Source organism: Brienomyrus brachyistius, chromosome 1, assembly GCF_023856365.1.
Source record: "Brienomyrus brachyistius isolate T26 chromosome 1, BBRACH_0.4, whole genome shotgun sequence".
Taxonomy (NCBI): Eukaryota; Metazoa; Chordata; class Actinopteri; order Osteoglossiformes; family Mormyridae; genus Brienomyrus; species Brienomyrus brachyistius.
Window position 1 is genome coordinate 30,347,639 of NC_064533.1, and position 20,848 is coordinate 30,368,486.

General features: G+C 42.9%; 1 protein-coding gene across 5 annotated transcripts; it reads right to left on the minus strand.

Moving 5' to 3' along the window:
- Window positions 1–1,657: 1,657 nt before the first annotated feature.
- On the minus strand, window positions 1,658–17,414 carry tbk1 (TANK-binding kinase 1). Of its 5 annotated transcripts, none has more exons than XM_049028166.1 (21): window positions 17,299–17,414; window positions 16,200–16,303; window positions 13,564–13,704; window positions 12,104–12,233; window positions 11,255–11,436; window positions 10,928–11,088; window positions 10,594–10,704; window positions 10,114–10,293; window positions 9,787–9,983; window positions 9,025–9,083; window positions 8,431–8,522; window positions 6,145–6,246; window positions 5,674–5,752; window positions 5,383–5,504; window positions 4,979–5,055; window positions 4,838–4,877; window positions 4,649–4,750; window positions 3,690–3,786; window positions 3,075–3,175; window positions 2,867–2,938; window positions 1,658–2,762 (listed from the first exon to the last, which is right to left on the minus strand). In XM_049028166.1, the coding sequence occupies exons 2-21, from the start codon at window positions 16,284–16,286 to the stop codon at window positions 2,711–2,713; spliced, it is 2,184 nt and encodes a 727-aa protein (XP_048884123.1). In that variant the 5' UTR covers window positions 16,287–16,303; window positions 17,299–17,414; the 3' UTR covers window positions 1,658–2,710. The 5 variants fall into 5 exon arrangements, with proteins under 5 accessions (XP_048884123.1, XP_048884104.1, XP_048884142.1 ...); XM_049028147.1 differs by having other exon boundaries at window positions 16,200–16,376; XM_049028185.1 differs by lacking the exon at window positions 17,299–17,414 and adding an exon at window positions 17,051–17,292.
- Between the last annotated feature and the right edge of the window lie 3,434 nt (window positions 17,415–20,848).

The window sequence follows — 20,848 nt, forward strand, 5'->3', positions numbered from 1 at the left end:
GAATGAATCCAAGATGCAGAGCTTGTGACAGAGAGCAGCTACATACCACAGAACCCAACAGCATGGGGCTGAGAGCCTACATTAGAGATTTTGAAATACATCCATCCATCCATTGTCCAAACCGCTTATCCTACTGGGTTGCGCGGGGGGTCCGGAGCCTATCCCGGAAGAAATGGGGACAAGGCAGGGAACAACCCAGGATGGGGGGCCAGCCCATCGCAGGGCACACTCACACACCATTCACTCACGCATACACACCTATGGGCAATTTAGCAACTCCAATTAGCCTCAGCATGTTTTTGGACTGTGGGGGGAAACCGAAGTACCCGGAGAAAACCCCACGACAACATGGGGAGAACATGCAAACTCCGCACACGTGACCCAAGCGGAGACTCAAACCCGGGTCCCAGAGGTGTGAGGCAACAGTGCTAACCACTGCACCACCATGCCGCCCCTATTTTGAAATACACTTATGGCCAATTCATTAGGTACTCCAAGCTAGTATGGGTAGAGCAGGGATGACTTCAAGCGGTAATCCCAGGTACGTGGTTAGTTCTGAGATACTGTGATCCACCAGGTTCAAACTCACTTGGATATGCAAACCTGTCTGTATGCTGTATGCCAAGAGCAGGTTTTACTGCTCGTAGGAGCAGGGTATTTGTGCTAATAAGGCGGTGCATCTAAAAAACTGGGCACTGAGTAGGAGTCAAATCTGAATGGTGAAGTAGAGCTAAAAGACAAACCATTTTGTGTCTTGAAAAAAGAAACGGTATAAAATGGGAAGAGAGAATAAGGGGCAGCGAATGTATGTTAACCTCAGAGCATCTCCCAGCTGCTACAGCCAGCCCTTTGTATCCACGGGTTCCGCATCTATGGATTCAACCAACCGCAAGTCGGAAATATTCGGGGGGGGGGGACATCCAGAAAGTTCCAAGAAGCAGAACTTGCCGCGCACCGAGCACTACACCGCTGGTGTAACTGGGGGAGGTTGTCTCAGACGTGGGGCCGTCTGAAAGGTAACACGGATCCATTCATTTTGTCCTCCTTCTGGCTTGCCGCACTGGTGAGGCTGAATGCTGGAGATGCTCTCCTTTCTCATTTACCCACACTGCCTTATTGTGCTAATAACCAAGGATGCTGGGTAAAATTCTTCATATGATCTTGAGGCAGACATTATCAAGGTCATTTATCTGGCTGCTGTGTTTTCCCTTGTTATTTGCATTGTATTAAGTATTACAATAACCTAGAGATGATTTAAAGTACACAGGAGGATGTGCACAGGTTACATGCAAATACTATGGCATTTTATATAAGGGACTTGTGCATCTGTGGATTTTGGTATCCTGGCTATACTTGGGACCCTCATTCACACTGAATAGGTTCCCACTAAGCTTTTAATCAGGTTTATTCATTTGTAACTAAACATTGAGTGGACCATTTATGCACTGTGATGGACTCATATAAACTAGCTTAATGCTACATTAAATACATTACTTTTTAATATTTCTATCGGTACAGCCTGAATATTAAGGTATACATTTATTAACTCATAACTGGAATTTAAACATAATTCTCAGCAGAAAATAAGACAAGCACATACACAAAAAAATGCAAAAATGGGGAGGGGGGGACGGTAACAATCGAACTAAGAACCATCTAATAGTCAAAAATTAAGTATTTATTGGGAAAAAGACATTTAGATACATGTTCCATACTTAACTGTAAGAAGGTCGCACAGGTCTGATTTAAGGAAAGTGGTTTTAGGGTAACATGTATCGACGATTTGCAATAATTTTACAGACACTTGATTTGTACATGTGAGAATGGAGTCTGGCTTAGGGTTGCAAGGTGCCTGCAGCCATTCTGCTACTTCACCTCTCAAACATAGCCCTCAACATCCCCTGTGCTCAAAAAGCAGCCCATGAAACTGCCTGGGGGTGTGGGGAAAATCAGCTGTGGACCAATCAAAAAAAGGGAGGAGGAGGAGGAGGAAACGACCTGATCAGGTGACCTGTCAGACATGGTCAACAAGAGGCCCCTCATCAGCCTTCAGATGCAATTTCTCGGGGAAAAAATGCTAAACACCAGGTTGATAAACATTTAAGTATTCAACTAAACATATCCTTAATGCAAACATATATTCCATTAATGCATTAATATATAATTCAAAACAGCATTTATATTAGGAAATCATAACACCCAACCAGGTGATCGTTTTGGTGGCTTTTCTTATACACAGGATGTGACTGAAACACAGAGTACTCCAGGGAGTAACACAATACCTCCAAGGGCATCTAGAGTGTGTATTTTACATCAATACGTTGCTGCCTTTTGGCCCCGAGTTACACCCGTCCACTTGTTCATCAGCAAAAGCACTGACAGCAGTCGAATCAGCAGCTTCTTCACAACACACTGGCTCAGAGTGTGTCCGCAAACTAGCTACTAGAGCGTCAAGCTGGCTGTGATCTCCCGCGAACGTGGCCAGAACATCAGTGCTGCCAGATGAAACCTACGGTGGTTACTCAGAGCTAAGCGACGAGAACTAAGGCAAAAGGTCAGCAGATATAAAATTAAATATAAGGAACCTAAATATTTTCCTGTTATTTACAGTCTATGTACATGGAGAGACATGATGACATGGCCGATTTCATATGGGAACCCGGGGACGTCGTCCTGTGCTTATGGTTCTCCGACTCACAGTAGGCGGAGCTTAAATACGATCCACAGTTCTTAGACCCCCGTCCAGTGTCAGGGAACCAAATCTAAAGCGCGGAAGAGGAGGGGGGACAGCAGAGAACCATGATGAATATAAATAAGAAGTTATACACATAACGTGACAATCCTGAGATCAAAAGGATGGTGTCACCTCTCCAGGAAGTGGTTGTTCTCCGTCAACTCCTTTACCACACCCTCCATCTCCTCCTTCAGCTTCTTCATCCTGCAAAATTGTTTTGTTTTCTTCATTAATGGATTCCAAAAATGGGGTATGAGAGCCCCCAGTATGGAGTCATCTCTGCCCCAGCACCCTCAGCAACAGATGTGGACGCTGAGATCACCAGGCAGAGCACACTCACCCCAGGGTCATCTCCACCAGCGTGTTCTGGTTCAGGTACACCTGGGGCTTGATCGCACCCGACGCCACTGGCATGATCTTCTGGGGAAGTTGCTCCAGTAACTGCAAGAACACATGCCACAGAACTGCAGCACATCTGCAGCACATCTGCGCTTGCGCTACGGTACACCGAAAAGTGGCAGGCGGCAAAACAGCTTCGTGTGAAGCAAGACGCAATCGCAAGCCAAAGGAGGGGATTTCCTCAAAGGCACCAAAAAGCCATACACACATGGTCATACATCTTACTAATTACACCAATTATAGCACATAGCAATGATTTTTTTTCTCAGTACAGTATCAGGCTGTATGTGTGAAAACAGTACATTTCTCCAGAGGTGGAAAGTTCAGGTCCAGGAAGTAAAAATCCAGCCCAAGATTTTGTTCGAACCAAACAGTTGAGTACTCTGTGAGTGTGACACTTCATACTCATCTAGTTGGTTGAAACAAAATCTTGGTCTGGATTTTGACTTCTGGACCTCAACTTTCCACCTCTGGAGAGTTTATTTACTCAGAATTATACATAAAAGTAATGCATATAGACTGAAGACACGACTACTGGAAACCAGCATCTGCTCACCTTATAAACTCGCTGGACCAGTACAGAGACTTCCTGTTCAATGGTGATCAGCTGGTTGGTCAGATTTAGCAGCTGCTTCCTCACATGATGGACTTTCCTGAAACAAAATAAAACAGCATTCAGTGCCAAAAAGTTCTGCCTAAACATCCACCTCACCAGAAAACACGAGGCCCAAGCCCAGACACCAAACGTGTTTTCATGAAAACCGAAAATCAGAAATTCAGGACCGTAACAGAAAGCGGAACCATCAACTTGAAGAACTACCACGGGTATTTCTTTGGGTTCAGTTACAGAAGAGGTGGATGCTACTGAGAATACAGGTTTCACTTTGAGTCTTTGCACATATAGCAGCTTCAGAAAGGAACGAAGACCAAGGCAACAACCTCAAATTCTGAATGTACATACATTTCTATGCCTCTCCGTCCAGTGAGTAGTATGTTAGGTACGGTACTTGTTAAAATTAGCTTTTTTAGCAGTAAGAGATACAGGTATTTTTACAAGGCACTGATTGTCGGAAGTGACGATTACACTCAGTCGGTTGTCAATAGAGAGTAACCTTACAGAGAGGGTCTGAGAACAGTTATGCAATATAGCTAATCCAGGGCTTTAAGTCAGAGTGGGCATATTATGAATATATGAAACCAACAGTGTTTTTTTTAAAATCTCGAGAAACAGCTAGCATCGACTTGGGGATATTCTTTTGTCTGACTGACCATTAATAATTGCCTGTTAACACTGATAGGGCGTAACAATCTGGAATAACTGACATTTACTGTTCCAATAAGAGGACACTAAAAGGACTATCGGATGTTTAACTGCTAGACAAGAACCTATCAGGGGTGAGTAAAAGGGGCTAGATCTGGTCTGGGGGTCTTAATGCCCGGGGGGCACAGAATGTGGACTACCGATCTGCACATGGCCTCAACCCCCCTGCACTCGTACTCCCATTGCTGTATCACCTCATCCAGTCGTCACCGGTGGAGATGAACTGGCGGTACTTCTTGGCGCACTCGTCGGTGAACAGGGAGCGAGCTTTGGAGGCATGGAAGATCAGCTTCTGCCTGTGGTGGGGGGGGGGGGCATGGGGGGAGAGCGTTACCATGACGACACACGGCCAAGGAATCTCGGACGGTTGCTCAGAGGCCTACTTATCAAACTTGTGAATCTGCTCTTCATTGTAGGGCAGGCCTAGAAGGGGGAGGAGAGGGCAGCCTTGTCAGAAACCTCAAAGACCTCAAGCGTCCTGTGCAAACAGCAATCACAGGCTCCGCCCAGACAGACAAACTCACGCCGCTCAGCTTTGTCCTTCTTGAACTGTTGGTAGATGGCGGTGATGTAGTCAAGGAGTACTTTAACCTTCTCCACGCTGAAAAGGTCGACATTAGCATGCCGTGAGACACTGTGTCCTAACATAATCCAACTGGAGGCATTGCTGAGCAGAGTAAGCCGAGAACATGAAGATCCTTTTATACGGGCATTAACTTCTTTAAGAATGCAAACCCCAAAAATTAAGAGATGCATATAATAAAATGAGTGTGAATAGTGTAGACCTCGTTCATCATGCTTGTAACCAGTAGAGTGTAAAGAAGCTCCGTTTTTTAACCATCTAATTTAATGCTTATTAAAGACAAGCAGAACGATACAGCCCTGATTTGAGACTGAACAACCCAAACGAGGGCCTGACTGCACCCACTTTCTGTCCTCAGGGTGGGTCCCCACTTGCTGAGTCCACACATCTGTCAGGAGACTGTTGGGTGCAAACATCTTCTTAACTTCCTGCAGAGTCTGCTCCACGGAGGCCAGGGAGCTAGAGAGCTAGAGGAAGGGGGGGGGGGGGTCAGACAGTCCGCTGGAGGTGACCCAAAGAGAGAGAAGCTCATAACAACAATGGAGCACTTCTGCCATGTGCACAAAGTGAGAAGGAAGAGGAGTAAAGTGGGAGAGAGCGGCTGCAGGAGGCTCCTTTGAGACGGTTCCTACTCACCCGGATTACCTTCTTGCGCATCTCAGAGACTTCGCTCCACTCAGACGTCAGCAAGTTCGCCTGAGTCAAAACGTCACACCTGAAATAAGTACAGCAAGCAGATATTACCATTAAATCTCAGTTTTTAAACTGAGTCCAACTAATAAGACTGAATTAGTCGTACACAATAAGTACGTTTAAACACATATCAGGATTGGACTAAAATGAAGAGAGCAAAACATACAGGGACCAGGGGGACAGGACCCAAAGTGGGACAACAACCCTGCAGAACAGAGAGGGGGACAGGACCCAAAGTGGGACAACAACCCTGCAGAACAGTGAGGGGGACAGGACCCAAAGTGGGACCATGACCCTACAGAACAGAGAGGGAGACAGGACCCAGAGACGAAGCATGACCCAACAGAACAAGGTCCAGACCGGTCCAGGACATGTGAGCTACAGTCAAGAGAGCATGAGCAGACCAGGACTCACAGCTGCTCTGTCTTCTCCAGTGTCTGAGTGCAGTAGCTGCACATGTGGATCACCTCGGCCTTCTTGTGCACGGTCTCATTGTAATCATCCTTCATAAGCTCACTGCAACAAGCAGGACAAGAAGCAGTTAAACATAGTTCATACTTTACTTTTCCGCATTTTCATGAGCTTTCAGGGCTGCGGACGGTTGTGCGCACTATAGCTAGTGTTCCTACTCCATTTGGCAGCGGATGCGGATGATTGTAGTCGGTGCATGCACACAGCAGTGATGAGGGCTGTCACAATCATTTTTAGTTTACAATTTTAGTTGACGAATTGTCACACAAATAATTGATTAATGATTTAATTGTCTTTTTCTCTTCATTTTATAACATTATCAGCATTGAGGTAGTCTCATCATAGATTAATACTACATGTACACCTTATGAAGAACTGAATACTAAATATTGGAACATAAAAATAAAAACTGTACGTGCCTTTTAAGTTTTGTAACCAAAAATTGCCTCGAGATCTATACCATCTGCCCGATTTTTCCTGGCACGTTTGCTGATTTTTGATCAGCACCATTACCTAAATATCCCATATCTGAAATGCTAGTTTAAATTTCCATCGGCTGAAGTTGCTGCTATCCAGCGACATGGTATTTTGTTATACTTATAGGGTTGGTTCACTCTAAACTGAAATATGAAGTTTGGCATATTTTGTGTTTGTTTCAGCCATATTTATATACAGGGATGCAAATAACTGGTATGCAAGTACACATTAACTGTACATGCAAATGCTTTTTTTTATTTAATGGGCCGTTATGACAAGAAATCACTGAGCATTTTAGCCTTTATGCTGCAAAAGAAGTACAAATTAGCCACATAAAGGTTAAAATGCAAGGCAATTTCTAAGTAAAATACGCATTTGTGCTGCTTCAAGACATTTCCGCGTTTAGTGCTTTACGGCGAATGCCTACTAGCATGCTTGTTACATGCATCTGTGTATATCACTCCAATACAGTGGGATCGGAAATAAATGGACAAAATAACATACATTTCTCCAATTCTTTGTCCTATTGGCATAATAACTATGCTGCAGCAAAACAGTGACAAACAGTGACAGCCGTCAGGGACAAACAGTGATTCCACGTAAAAAGACACATAAACACGCACTCAGACACAAGTGCATGTGCGATGCAGAACTTTCAGAAGATAGAGAACACAAATAACTGATCTGGCTGGGCTGGTGGGGATTGTTCACCATCAGCCCGTGAAAGACATACGAATGAAATCAGGGTGGGACATAAAAGTGTTGCAAAACGAGGTGGTACAAATCAGGCACCGTGAAGTGTAATGCTGCGCATGCGCAGATGTGCGAGGTACAAATGAGGCAGGTGATATGCATCAGTTCAGAAGAGAAAGGAGATGACGTCATTACATGAGTGCAAGTCAAACACTATGTGGTGTAACAGTGATATAAATATACCGGTTCTGTCTCATCCAGCTATTTTTATACAGATGAATGGAGACGATTCTAACGATTAAAAAAATAATCGTGGTCAATTCAAATAATCTCTATCGGGCGATTATGTAATAATTGTGACAGACCTAATAGGGATGCCTTTCAAAATACCATATACCTCGGAAAAATGTCTGGACAACATGAAAAATCTCATATGCAGTTACCTCCAACACTCCTCATACAGCTGCTCACCATAACAAGAACAACAACCATAACAATAACTATTCTTTCTCTACTCTTTTGTTGTTGACCACTGAAATTCCACGCTGGCACCTACTGGAAACACTCAATCAATTATCCTGCACATGTGCAGTCGATGCACATGTATGTGCAAGAATTCCGCTAGACATAAAGATGTGGGCCGCACAAGCACCGACCGCAGCCATAGGCATCCAACCCCAGATTACGAGATTTACATCACGTCCCCTCATCCACAGCCAAAAGCACAGGCGGAAAAGTGAAGTATGAACTGGCCGTCAGAGGTCAGCCCTCAAAAGTCAAACTGGTTGACTTAGTTTCAAATCACTTATTATCAAGGTTTCTAGCGGTTTCTAAACACTTTACCTAGTTGGTGGTGAATAAATTCAACAGATGGCTCAACAAAAAGCCTAGTTTCGACCGATGACTAATTTGCAGAATGTCTTACTCTATGAGCCTGACTAGTCGATGTGGTTCCTATGGTTTACGGGGGTAAGGTCTTTGGTATAAAGATACAGGCATTATGGTTTACGGGGGCAGCAGACGGACAGAGAGCAAACAGCAGAGCGCCACTGAACCTACATGAGGCCACGGACTCCCTTCCGCATCAGTTCCTGGTAGAGCAGAAGTTGGCCTGCTGTCTTCCAGAGGTAGCCTACATCACCGGCGAAGGTCTGGTGGGAATAAGAAGAGTTCCTTACAAAAAAACCAGGAAGAGTTCATAGCTATAGGTAAATGTACCTTTTAGTGTAATTTAAGGTATAGGATTCAACTCTGAGGAAGATTAGTACCCAATGGTACAAAATGTTCCTCATGGTCCATTTATTTATCTTAAAAGGTACAAGTACCTACAACTAATGCTACAACTAGCAAACCCTTGAGGATACAGCCCCAGTGACAAGCAAAGGTACAAACTGGTTCTTTTTCTTTTCTGACAGTGTACATCCAAAGCCAGCACCAATTCTAACCCCACCAAATGAGGAAGACTGACAATAGCAAAGTCTGGGGATACAGGGTGACATGAACCTAAATACCATAAATAAAACTGAATGTGGTAAAGATGCTCCTAAAACGAAAGATCTACTGACCCCATTCATCAAAGGAACAGAGTGAGTCTTTGGTAAAGAGACCCCTCATGGGCCACCCTCCCAGACAGAAGCCCACAGGGGTCCGTACCTTAGCGTAGCTGGCATCCAGATCCAGGTCGTAGCGAGGCTGCACTTTTGGGGGGCTCGCTGAGAAAACAGAGGGATGGCAATGAGACCACGGAAGCGTGCATACAGCATGTTTAAACCTGCAGCTGCACTAAAGCCATCCTCGGAGAAAGAAGAGATTCACTTCCCCAAATCAAAGTTCACCTTATGCAGAAGGAACCTAAACTTAAGCCACAGAGAATCATGGAATTACATACTGTGCCTGACTTACAACCTATGCGACTGAATTTATTACTACATTCGAGCGCACCATACTCACGGTAGCACTATGTTACTTTGTGCACGCTGCAGCTTACAACAATTGCCCCAGAAAAGTACTAGACTGTATGGCAACACAACTGTCCCAGCCTCATATTCACACCTAAAAGTCAACGCAATTCACTATTACCGACATATGTCCTTTTTGACGTACGACCTGCCTGTTGCAACAGAACCCTTCTGGGATAGTCAGGGATAGTCTGTACATCCACAACACGACTTCATACAAATGACTTTTACATACTTCGTACGCTTTAGATGTGTCCTGAGTTTAGGAGGAACTGTCAAGTTAAATAACAGATTGGCTGGGAGCACCACAAACGCCATAAATCAGTTGCTATAGCCTCAAACATGGTATTTAATCTCAGCCACTCCAGTAATTGTACCTGCTGTACAAAGGAGTGGAAACTTAGGCTGACTGGTTGTTGGGTAACCAGCGGTGCTGGACGGCGGGGGTGGGGCTTACGGTCCTCGAAGAGCAGCCCGATGGTGCCCACCAGCTCGCGGCTTAGCAGCATGATGGGATTGTCCTGGGTGGTGCAAGGGAAGCTCTGTGCCTGCCGGTTCGGGTCCAGCACGAGGTGCCGGCCCTCGTATATCAGCTCCTGGTTGGCATGTGCGATGTTGGTCCTACGGAAGAGCAACTCCTGGAAGTGTGTCGCCCTGTGGACACAGAGAGAACTGCGACGTCGAACTGATGGGAGCCCACCAGGAGCCACAGCGGGTCACAGTCCCCCTTTTGACCGTCATGTGATGGGGAAGGGAGAGGGCCTCCCGAATGTGACTGACTCACGTGTTATACTCGTGGATGTAGACGTGGTGCAGTGTGGCCTGCTGCAGGCTGAACACGTAGACCACCTGCCGGTGCAGGATGTCACTGGTCTCGGCAAAGAACTGGTCGAAACCCCAGCACTTCTCCTGGTCCGCCTCCAGGATGTTGGCCAGAACAGGGGTGAGAAGGCTCTGCAGGCCCCTGAGTGACAGACAGTGCAGAAACTATGCTTGGGTGAAAAACAGCATAATCAGACCTTTGATTACTGCACTGATGTGCTTAAGAGACACAGTTTAACCAGTTATTTTTTATTGCTTTTTATAGTTACTCTTCTAATAGATCTAAAGTGGTGTTTCCCAACCCAGTCCTCAGGGACCTATAGACGGTCCACATTTTTGCTCCCTCCCAGCTCCATACCGGGTTCCAAAGGACCAGACGGGGAAACACTGATCCAAACGCAGCCCGTTATTGCAGCCTACGGAGGTCCTGAAAAGCACATACTTGGACAGACTGCAGGACACAGGCATCTCTGAGCTCCACTCGATCTTGCCATTCTCAAACTTCTGCAGCCCAGAAATCGCACCAGGAGGCTTCTCTGTGATGATCTTGTACCTGGAAGGAAGATGGCAGCCATAGTTTTCACAAAGTAAGGTTCTTCACTTAGAAACAGGAAATATAAAAATGGAGAAAAGAAAGTTTTAAAAAAAAAAAAAAAACACGTACTGCAACAGTGAGGCATAAAATCCACATTTGCCATAACCTGCTGTAATACAATCAGGATTACACAAGACAGGGCATGTCAAAGGGGCTGATGAGAGAAGAAGACTAGTCTTACATGACTTCCTTGTTCCTGCGTGGCCCCTCAAAGGGCCTGAAGGGTAGGCTGCCTGTGGCGGCATGGTAGAAGGTCACTCCAATGCTCCACAGGTCCACAGTGGCACCATATTTCTTCTGGTGGTCCTTCCTGAGTACGGCCCGCTCGTACATGTCCGGGTGCTGGAAGACATGAGGGGAAGACCTGGTCAGGAAGGTTCTGGAGCCGCCCACATCTCAACAGACAACATGTTTGGGTCACGAGGAGTTAACATATCACCCAGAAACACCTTGGAACATTTGACCAAGCTTCTCTTGGAAGTTCCCCCCGAGTTCCCTGAACGCTCACCAGGTACTCCTCTGTCCCATAGAGAGAGACAAACTGCTCATCGTCATCCAGCTCACGGGCCGCCCCAAAGTCCGTCAGCTTGTAAACGGAGCGACCGTCCTCTCCGATCATCCTCATAATGTTGCCCGGCTTGATGTCACGATGAACGATGCCATACTCCCGAAGGTGGTTCATACCCGCCACTGAAATGCCAGCACCGAGTTACTGTCTGCAGCTGACGAGCTCTCCACAAAAACCATTTACTATCAAAAAGATCCGAACTTCATCCTCATGTGAAGACCCTACGCTACAGCCGTTTTCAGTACACATATTCGTCATCTGCTGTTCAGTAACATCAGTTTAGGTCCGGTACGCACAATGAAACAAGTACATTTCTAGACACAGGCAAAGGCTAAAGTAGGGAAATCATTATGCTGATTGTTGCTGTGAGCTGGTTATGGCTAATGATGGTTACAGTCAGTCATAATCGGTGGTTTGGGAACATTTTGGTTTCCAGATAAATTTAGTTCATTATGATTGTTATGATGTAGTCTCATTTTTGAATTTCTATTTATTTTACATATTTACTTTTCCGATTTGAAAATAAGAATCTCTTAGGTGTTGATTCAGACACATTGACAGACACATTGCCTTTGGTTTAGAACCGTCTTTAACCGAATTTGCAATTTTAGTAATAAAAAATTTCAAAACAAATTCAGTTTTCCCTGCCATTTCAGGTTCTTGCATGGAAGTATGCAACCCTTAAGCTGTTTGAGTGCAAAAACACATGAACATTTAATAAATTATCGCTTTATTAGTACAGCCAGCAGAAGGGTGTTACTGTGGCAGGGGGAAGTGTGACACACTCACCCACGTCATGCAGGACGATGAGGAACTCGTCTTCCGGGAGGCCGTACGCGTTGGACGACTCCTCCAACACAGTGTACAGGCTGCCACATGGACAGTACTCCATGACCAGAACCTTGTGGCGCGTGTTGGTCTGGAAGGTACACACTCATTACCCTCTTGGGTGACCACTATTTGACGGTGCTAGGGGAATGGTGACTATCACCTTTACATTATGTTTAGTGATTCAAATAGCACTTAAGTGACAGACCATTTTAATCTATTTATATAAACCTGGATATTTTACTCATAAACTTCATTTTACAATCTACTAGGATTGTCAAAGAAATCAATACTCAGATACTAATCAATACTAAAAATTATTATCGGATTACATACTCATTTGCAACAGTACTGCAACAGTGCCATCTTCGCCTCCGCCATTTTATGGCAAGCTTCACACTGTCCTTACCCTGAACACATGAACGCTAGCTGACGTTAACAGCACTGAGCTGGCTGAACGTGGCAAGCAGTGCTGCTGAAGAGACTTTGCGACCAGTTTTAGTCGAGAATGAAAAAAGCAAAAGTGCCTTTTGGAAATATTTTGCATATGAGTCAAACGACCAGGGAAAGGCTAAGGATGTGGGGAAGCATATATGCAAACGACGCTACAAGGTGGGGGCGACAAAGTCGAGTAGCACAGCAAACTTGCCGAAGCATCTTACAGACCTACACCCCTTTATAAGGAATTTCAAGAGGTCAGTACATCTCCCGTTTCAACAACAACGAAGTATTAAACAGTTATCATGAATGTAAACTTTGCCGGTGCACACACTAACATTAGCCGCTTAATTATTACCAGATTGGCCGGCAGCTACATTAACTGTTTGTTTTTGAAGTTATTAAGGCAGCGACTATGGCTAATAAAAAAACAATAATGTTAATATAGCAGCTAGGCAACGAAGGTTATCACTCTCGCCCATCTGTAATGTTAAGTGACAGTGTTCATTTAACAGGAAAGCAGAATTATTTGTTATGTTTTTCTTAAAGTCCCAGATTGAAGCTGAGAAAAGTTGAACCAGCAACTAGACACAAACAGTACCCAGGGTATCAAAAATAGGATTGAGTATTGAGAATTTTCCTAGGTATCAGAATCGAGTTTGAAATTGTAGTATTGTAACAATCCTACAGTCTACCACTGAAAAATCTGCACTGTGACGTCATGAAACAGGACACGACTGAAAGGCTCTAAATACTCCCGCAAGCATCTATGTTTGTTCTCAAGATCTTCTGAGCCATCATTGGCAGTTAAATGAATACTCTTACCACTGTGTACCTAATAAAGACACATTTCATCAACCGCCATAAGAAGTTACTTTTACTTGTGCCTATAGCACCTTGAAAAGGTGAAGTCTGTCACTCTGGAGCTAATCAAATACAACAGGATCAGTACACATGGATCATCAGATGAGCTAAGGGCTCACCTCCTCCTCTACAGCAAACAGCTTGACGATGTTCTTGTGGTTGAGCTTCTTCAGCACCTCAAACTCCCTCATTTGCACGTCCAGGGGGCGCAGGAAGCTGAGGTTGTTGAACACCTTGACGGCATACAGGTCTCCTGTTTTCTAGACAAGGACATTTCATCACATCACATATGAGGAAGAAAAATTGTATGCAAGTCTACATTGCTTATTATCATGCCCATTCAGCAGCTCCCTTTCTTTGAGATGTAGATGATCCACATAGTTTCAGCCTCCAAGAGGTAAAAATGGTGCTGAACCTCAATCATCCATACGTGGGCCTCAGCCAAGGACACTTACACAGCTCACCACAGTCACACATCCTGTTGTTTAATCACTTGTAAATGAAATGTATCTGTTTCAACCATCTCCTCACCAAAAGAAGCTTATCTTCCACATTTGCATGAAAATAGACCTCTAAAACCAACAAGTCAAAACACAGACACTACTATGGGGATGAAGAGCGATGATCAGGGTGAACGATGAAAGCCAGAGGGGATCTGAGCACAAATCAACATTCATGTGATGCTAGGACATCTGGCACGGTTAAAAAGGCGTCAGCATCCACATAGGATGCACCTATTTTCACACTAACTACAGGGAGTCAGGATACTGAACTGATTGTGTTGGTATGTTTTACCTCAAGCTGTTGAAAAAGATTGTACTCATGCTGAAGCTCAACAATGAGAAAGTTACAAGATGTTTCACATGGTTTCCTGAAGTCAGGGAGACAAAAAAATGGTGCCAAAGGCACAAACTAAAACCTGCACCCCACTACTCATATTTACAGCTACTCAGACGTCTCATTCCACTGCCAAGACAATAAAACCTGTTTTTCTGCAATGCAGTACAGCATAACCTTTCAAGCCAAGTAGGCCGGTGATGTGTGATAGACTGTATCACTCAGCTCACATGTCTTGCAGTGCCGACAGACCAGTTCAGAGATATGTGATATGGAGACCAGTCCACACCTTAAGGTGGCTAAGAGCTGCACTTCACAACGGAGGGAAACGCTTCGAACACTATGAGCCACATAGCAAACACAAAGCCACGCAGACAAGTGAAACTGAAACTATGTAGCCTTTAAAAAATGCGCAATGAGCTAACCTACTTTGGTTTACATATGGCATGGTTATCCTCAAAAACCAATCCTAAAATGAGATGGAAATAGTCCATTAAGACACTACTCAAGCCTGACTAATCTAGCTTAGTGTCAGGAGCAGGCTTGAGTGTTCCATATCCATACATGTACAGCTTCTGTATCATTGCAGGAATCTTTCAACCACACCAGATACCGTACTTTTGGTACTTCAGGAAAGTTTTGATTTTTTTCCCCACTACAGTAAATACTGGTACTGGCGCTGAATGACGTCACAGCGCAAGACAGGGTATTTTGTAGTGAATTAGAACGATGTGATATATTAATACCAACATTGCATGTTATGCACTTGCAATGCATACGTCGCTAGTCTGTTGGATTAAGATCAAGCTCCTTCTTACTTTCAGTTCTGTACGAACAATATAGCACAGCAAATTTCACATTTTTACTGCCATAGAAAACAACTTTAGCTAGTTTTACTCTTTTTATTCCTTTTATAAATAATCTAATAAACATTTAAAAATCAGTTTAAAGTTTTCCTCCACTGCTCCTGCATGAGTGCGGGATGTGCTCTGTTAGACAATCACATTCATCCTAGCTGTTTAAATCACTCCTATACAGGTTTGTGAAAAAATAATGCTGAACTCGTTTTTGGTTTTATACTGTAAATACCCCGATTTCAACAAAATCACACTGAGATATTTGGAAATGTCCCAATAACGTGCTGTCCTAGGATAATATACAAAATACTTAAAATAAATTCCTGTCATGCCATCCTGAACTTGTTTAATCTGTTCTTCCGACCAGATTGCAATTTAAGCTTCGGTCTCTTCATTGGTCCCTGCATCCCTTATTACTAAACTGTCTTTTGTTTGACTTAATTTCTTCTGGTTTTCTGGGCCCGTAACTTGTTCTCAAGGCAGCGGTTGTATTGTGTTTAGAGGCAGAATATTTTGATAACCAACTAGCAGAAAAAAAAGCATTTGCAAGTCACACCCCAAAGTACTGAAGTACCAAAAAAGTACCCCAGCTCGGTTGATACTTTAGGTACTGGAACTTATGGGGAAAATACCGAAATTTCTGTACCAAAAGTGTGATACCTGGTGCGGTGGAAACGCACCCTAAAAGAGGCATGTTCACTCATTTTTATATTTAAATGTTTCACTGGAACAAAATTACCTTAATTGCTTTGCTCCAGAGTACAACAGATGGACCACTTTTGGGACTTGAACCAATAACCTTCAGGTTACATGCCTGTTTACTTAACCACTGTACTACCTGCTACACCTGGCCAACCTCCTTATAAATTCCACAAAAAGGTCCTATACAACCCTAAAAGTGCACTAGAATAAACATCTACGAAATAAGAACAAAATCATATCAAATGCCCTAAATAATTCAGAACAACTCACAAGCCAGGTTCCCTAATGACTGTAAAACCTCATATCCAGATAAGCTTTTCTCTGGTAAATCGTGTGTTGGTGTTTAGACTCCCGCTGACCTTATGCCTCCCCCGGTACACGTTGGCAGTCGCTCCCTGGCCCAGGAGGTCCGAGATGAGCCACAGGTAGTTGTTTGTGCTCTGCATGATGGCTTTACCTGCACCTGCCAGCGATCAACACGCAGCGTTCACTGTTTTTGCTGAATTTTAAATGTCGCTGGGCAGTGAGAATTCAGCCTTATTATGAAAGAAAGAAAAGAACATTTTTATGCATATTATAATAGTAAGTACACGTTAAAGACAAACGAGAACAAAACGTCAAACAGAACCACTCGAATAATTGCTGTGAATATCCACTTTAACTCAAACACCAGCATGTATTATTATAAAAATTCAACACTCAGCTAGCATTTCTATAAATATATATATATATATATATATATATATATATATATATATATATATATGTGATGCATATCAAGATATTGCCCCTTCTAATTCTACAATTTATCCCAAACCTCTTACATCAGTAAAAAGCTGGATGCCAGGGGGACCGTCAGTTCGCTACCTACTTTACAGGAACCTGGCACATTAGAACTCTAGGCTCAGACGCGAAGTTACTTTTACATCAGTAACGATGGGCGGCTGTGGACCCTCATCACATCCTGGGAAATTCCCACAGCAGGACCCGCGCCAGTGACTGATCCCGATTAACCGCGGGGGTACAAGCATGAGGAACTTAAAAAGGTCGCCAGCAGTGACGGGCAGAAGCGACTTCAGATGGCAATGTACATTTCACATCCCTATTAGATGGAGGAGACGCATCGGTTTGGCCCGTCTTGCGCTGCCTCTAAGTACCCTCTGATTTTCTGCTGTCTACTGGTAGGAAACAGATAAATAATGATAATAACCTGCCAGAGTGATCGGGTAAACCGGCAGCGCCTCTTCCAGGGTAGGTTATTCAGAGTGAATAGGAATCGAAACGGAATATTACTGTGGAAGAATGCGGAGCTAATGTCCATACAGTCTTCATGCATTGCCGCCAGACCAAGCCGGGCACACTAGCTCGCTGATATTTCAGCAGTCATAAGTGAGTCGTGCCAAATAATTGTACAATAAGCTGATTAGCAATGTAGTTTTATGATGTTTATACCCTTACCCGAAAGTGCCCAAAGCTGACCCTCTTCCCTTTCCTGCTATGACATCATGTGGTCATGGGGCCACACACGTGACCGGAAAGGCATCAACAGAACGGAGACCGTAATCCATAGAATATAGAGGTGGAAACCCCCGAAGAGATCACGAGTGTCTGGCTGCAGAAGGGGCCTGACAGCGCGTGTCCCCTGTCAAGCCCCTTCCACTCTCAAGCCCCTACGTCATTTCCGTTAAAACGACAGATTATCCGGAAATTCCGAGGTGACGATCTCCCATTCAAACATGGCTGCCTCCATGAACACGCTGTTGTGTGTTGTTGCTTTATATTTCAGCAGATTTGGAGAGAGATTATTTTTTCCAAGAGACAAACAAACAATCCGTCCTGTGGACAAATACGTCTTGACAAACCCCAATACGTAATTTCTGTTTAAACGAGGGAATCCGTCTCAAACCTGAACAATATAGTTGTACATATGTGTGTGTAAATAAATGTAGTGCTACTGTATGTGTTATTATTGTGAGACATCAGACTATAGCTAATATGTACTTAAATCATTATTTTCTTGTGCCATATTTATTCCGTCAAATATTGTACTTTAATAATGTCAGCATTTCAATGTTTATACGGAAACTTTTAAGTCATAATCTAATAAACATGTTTTGTGCGTTATTGGTTATTGACAAAACGTATTTGTTTTACCCAAGATATGTGCCCAAGTATTAACATCATTTTAATAACGATGTCTAGAGTCCAGTGTTCCAACATAGATTTAGAGTGTAGTGTGCCTAAATAGCTAATTAGAACTTTCTTACCGTGTATTACACTATATATCACATATTAATACATACCTCAATATTATGTAAACATATGACGAAGTCATTTTTTAATAAAAAAACAAATAAAAATATTTTTAATTATATTGTGAAGACAATAATATAATGTGAAGTTGAAACAGTTGCGTAATTGCCTAATTTAAATAAACGATTGCCAGTAAAAAGTTGTGCTTTGGTACTGGCCATAATACAATATTTTTACTATGTAAATTTTTTTCTAAGGAGCCGATGAGAATTAAATTTCTACAAGAAAAACTACTATTCTAGTTATATAGAAACTATGTTGTTTTTAATAATAATAAAAAAATCCTCACAAAACAGCAAAAGGTTTATTTTTCAAACCAAACAGGATGTCAACAGAATACAGTATAAAACACTTAAATATATGAACTACTTTATGAAATGACAACAAATACTATATACAAATAACAGATCTTTGAAAATATACAATAATTTACAGTACTGCTGTCACGCGCGTGCGGTGCGGGTGAGGCGCAAGGACGGGGCGACGAGCAAAGAGGCAGGCGAGCCGGCAAGATCAGGGCAAACGGGGATTTATTAAACTGACGAGGACTAGGGAACATCGCAGGAATACGCTCACAAGGTAATAACCACAATGACAGACAATGGACTCAGGCAAGGCACGGACTGAAATACACAGGACTGATCAAATTAACTAGACACAGCTGGGTACAATCGGGAGAAAACACGTGGGTAATCAGGGGGCGTGGCACACAGGAGGAGCGGGCCGGGCATGACAACTGCAATCAGTGATTAAGGATTTTTCACTAAAAACAGATGCATATATATGACTAATATAAAAAATAACTGACATCGGGTGCGGAGAAGCAGGCGAAGGGAGCCGTGAATGCGTTTAATCAGGGTAAAAAGGGAATCACAGGGAACAAGGCACGTAGCAACAACAACGACAGATCTGGAGAATGAAATAGAACACACTGAAATACACAAGACAAACAAGATCAAACAGGAAAGCTGGTAACAAGCGGGATTCACACGAGATAAATGAAGTGGGCGTGGCCCACGAGGTCTGAACGATCGGTTGTGACAATAACAATGTACTGTACAGTGAACCTACTACGCTAAACCACAAAACACGATTAAGCTCTTGTCGGCTGTGTTTTCTAAAAACAAATGCATGTCTTTGAAACATTTGAAAATTGAAAAAAAAAGGGATAGACAATGGTATCTTTCTCTTCTTCAGTGTAATATTCAGTTATGAAGTCCATCTTGCCACTCCTGATAACGGTAAGTCACGTCGGAGTCACGTCGTCTTGCCTCTCTATATATTTGTATATACAGTAGCTGAGATGACTATAAAGTTTACTTTGTCTTTGGCTGACTTTTTTATGTGACCGAGCACTACTCTTAGGACTTTTTTAAGGTAAACATGAGTTGCCTGTACTAAGGCGATGAGTTCAACACAGGCGTATTTCGATGTGATAATTAATTTTTAAATAGTTAAGTCATACATTCCACGACTTCAGAATTATCCGCACGACAAGATGGATTCTTATAGCTCGCGACAAGAAGATTTGTCGTTCGAACGGAAATGACGTAGGGGCTTGAGAGTGGAAGGGGCCTGACAGAGGACACGCGCTGTCAGGCCCTTCTGCAGCCAGATGCCTCTCGAAGAGATGATTGAGGGTAGAATGGCGCGGAATGCGGAAACTGATAATATGATCTATAATAATCATTTTAATGCCATATCACTGATTTCAATTTGAAATACTGTATAGCAATCTTAAAATAACCTGTTACATAACCGAAACGAATGCTTCAATAATATTCTGTAATACCGTATATATTATATTATTTTCATTCCGTACTTCAGGCGGTTACCGTATATTCGTTTTCCAACAATGTAAACACGTTTAGTCCAATGACAATATTTGTAATATATGTTTAGCTGTCACTGTTATGCACACTAATAAAAATTATAGGAAATTATACAAAAATATATTTTATATGAAAATATTGATTTATACATATATAAAAACAAGAGATATCTGATTACTAGGGATTTTCTACAACGGCGTATTACGGCCATTGTAGGAAAAAAAATAGCTGCAGGAATGGGGTAAAATTCCGAGAAAAAAAAACTCCAGAATATCCGAAACGAAAGTCGTAAATTTACGAGGAAAGTACTCGGATATTATCGGGAGATTGTAAAAGTCGTAGATTTGCGAGAAAAACACTCGGAAATTTGTTTATTTATTTGCCAAGGAATTTCACAACCTCATCACGCCACGGAGACCGTCACTTAGGAAAAGCCGTTTAGGGCATAATGTGTACTTCACTTGCACATATATATAAAGCGGTGTCAAGCACTTGTACAAACATGCATATACATATATAGGGGTACGCAAATACATACGTACATATGTGTCAGCATGAGTACCTGTACTTTTATTTGTTGATTTTATTTTGTGTAAACTTTTAAGTTTTACAACGTACATTTTAGCATGAATATCTGTATTTTCTACTCCTTACATTCGATTGATTGTGAACTGTGTGTTCTAACACTTCATCTTACCTATCGAAACGTACCGTTGGGTACTGCGCATGCACACAAGATCACACCCCTTGTGCTTGAAAATCCATCTTACCTTGTGTTGCAGTTAGAGCTGTCTTTCATTATCTTATTAGTTTTTTTCAGTGTTCGTACATTTTTAATATCTTACCTAATTAATTTATCACAC

What these genes read in the sequence shown, in the direction of transcription:
- tbk1 (XM_049028166.1), bottom strand. Translation starts at nt 16,286, where the DNA reads ATGCAGAGCACAAACAACTACCTGTGGCTCATCTCGGACCTCCTGGGC. An exon ending in TGTACCGGGGGAGGCATAAG is followed by an intron (nt 13,705 to 16,199) that starts GTCAGCGGGAGT and finishes GTCCTTGTCTAG; the next exon opens with AAAACAGGAGACCTGTATGC. An exon ending in ACCCACCCTGAGGACAGAAA is followed by an intron (nt 5,056 to 5,382) that starts GTGGGTGCAGTC and finishes CGACCTTTTCAG; the next exon opens with CGTGGAGAAGGTTAAAGTAC.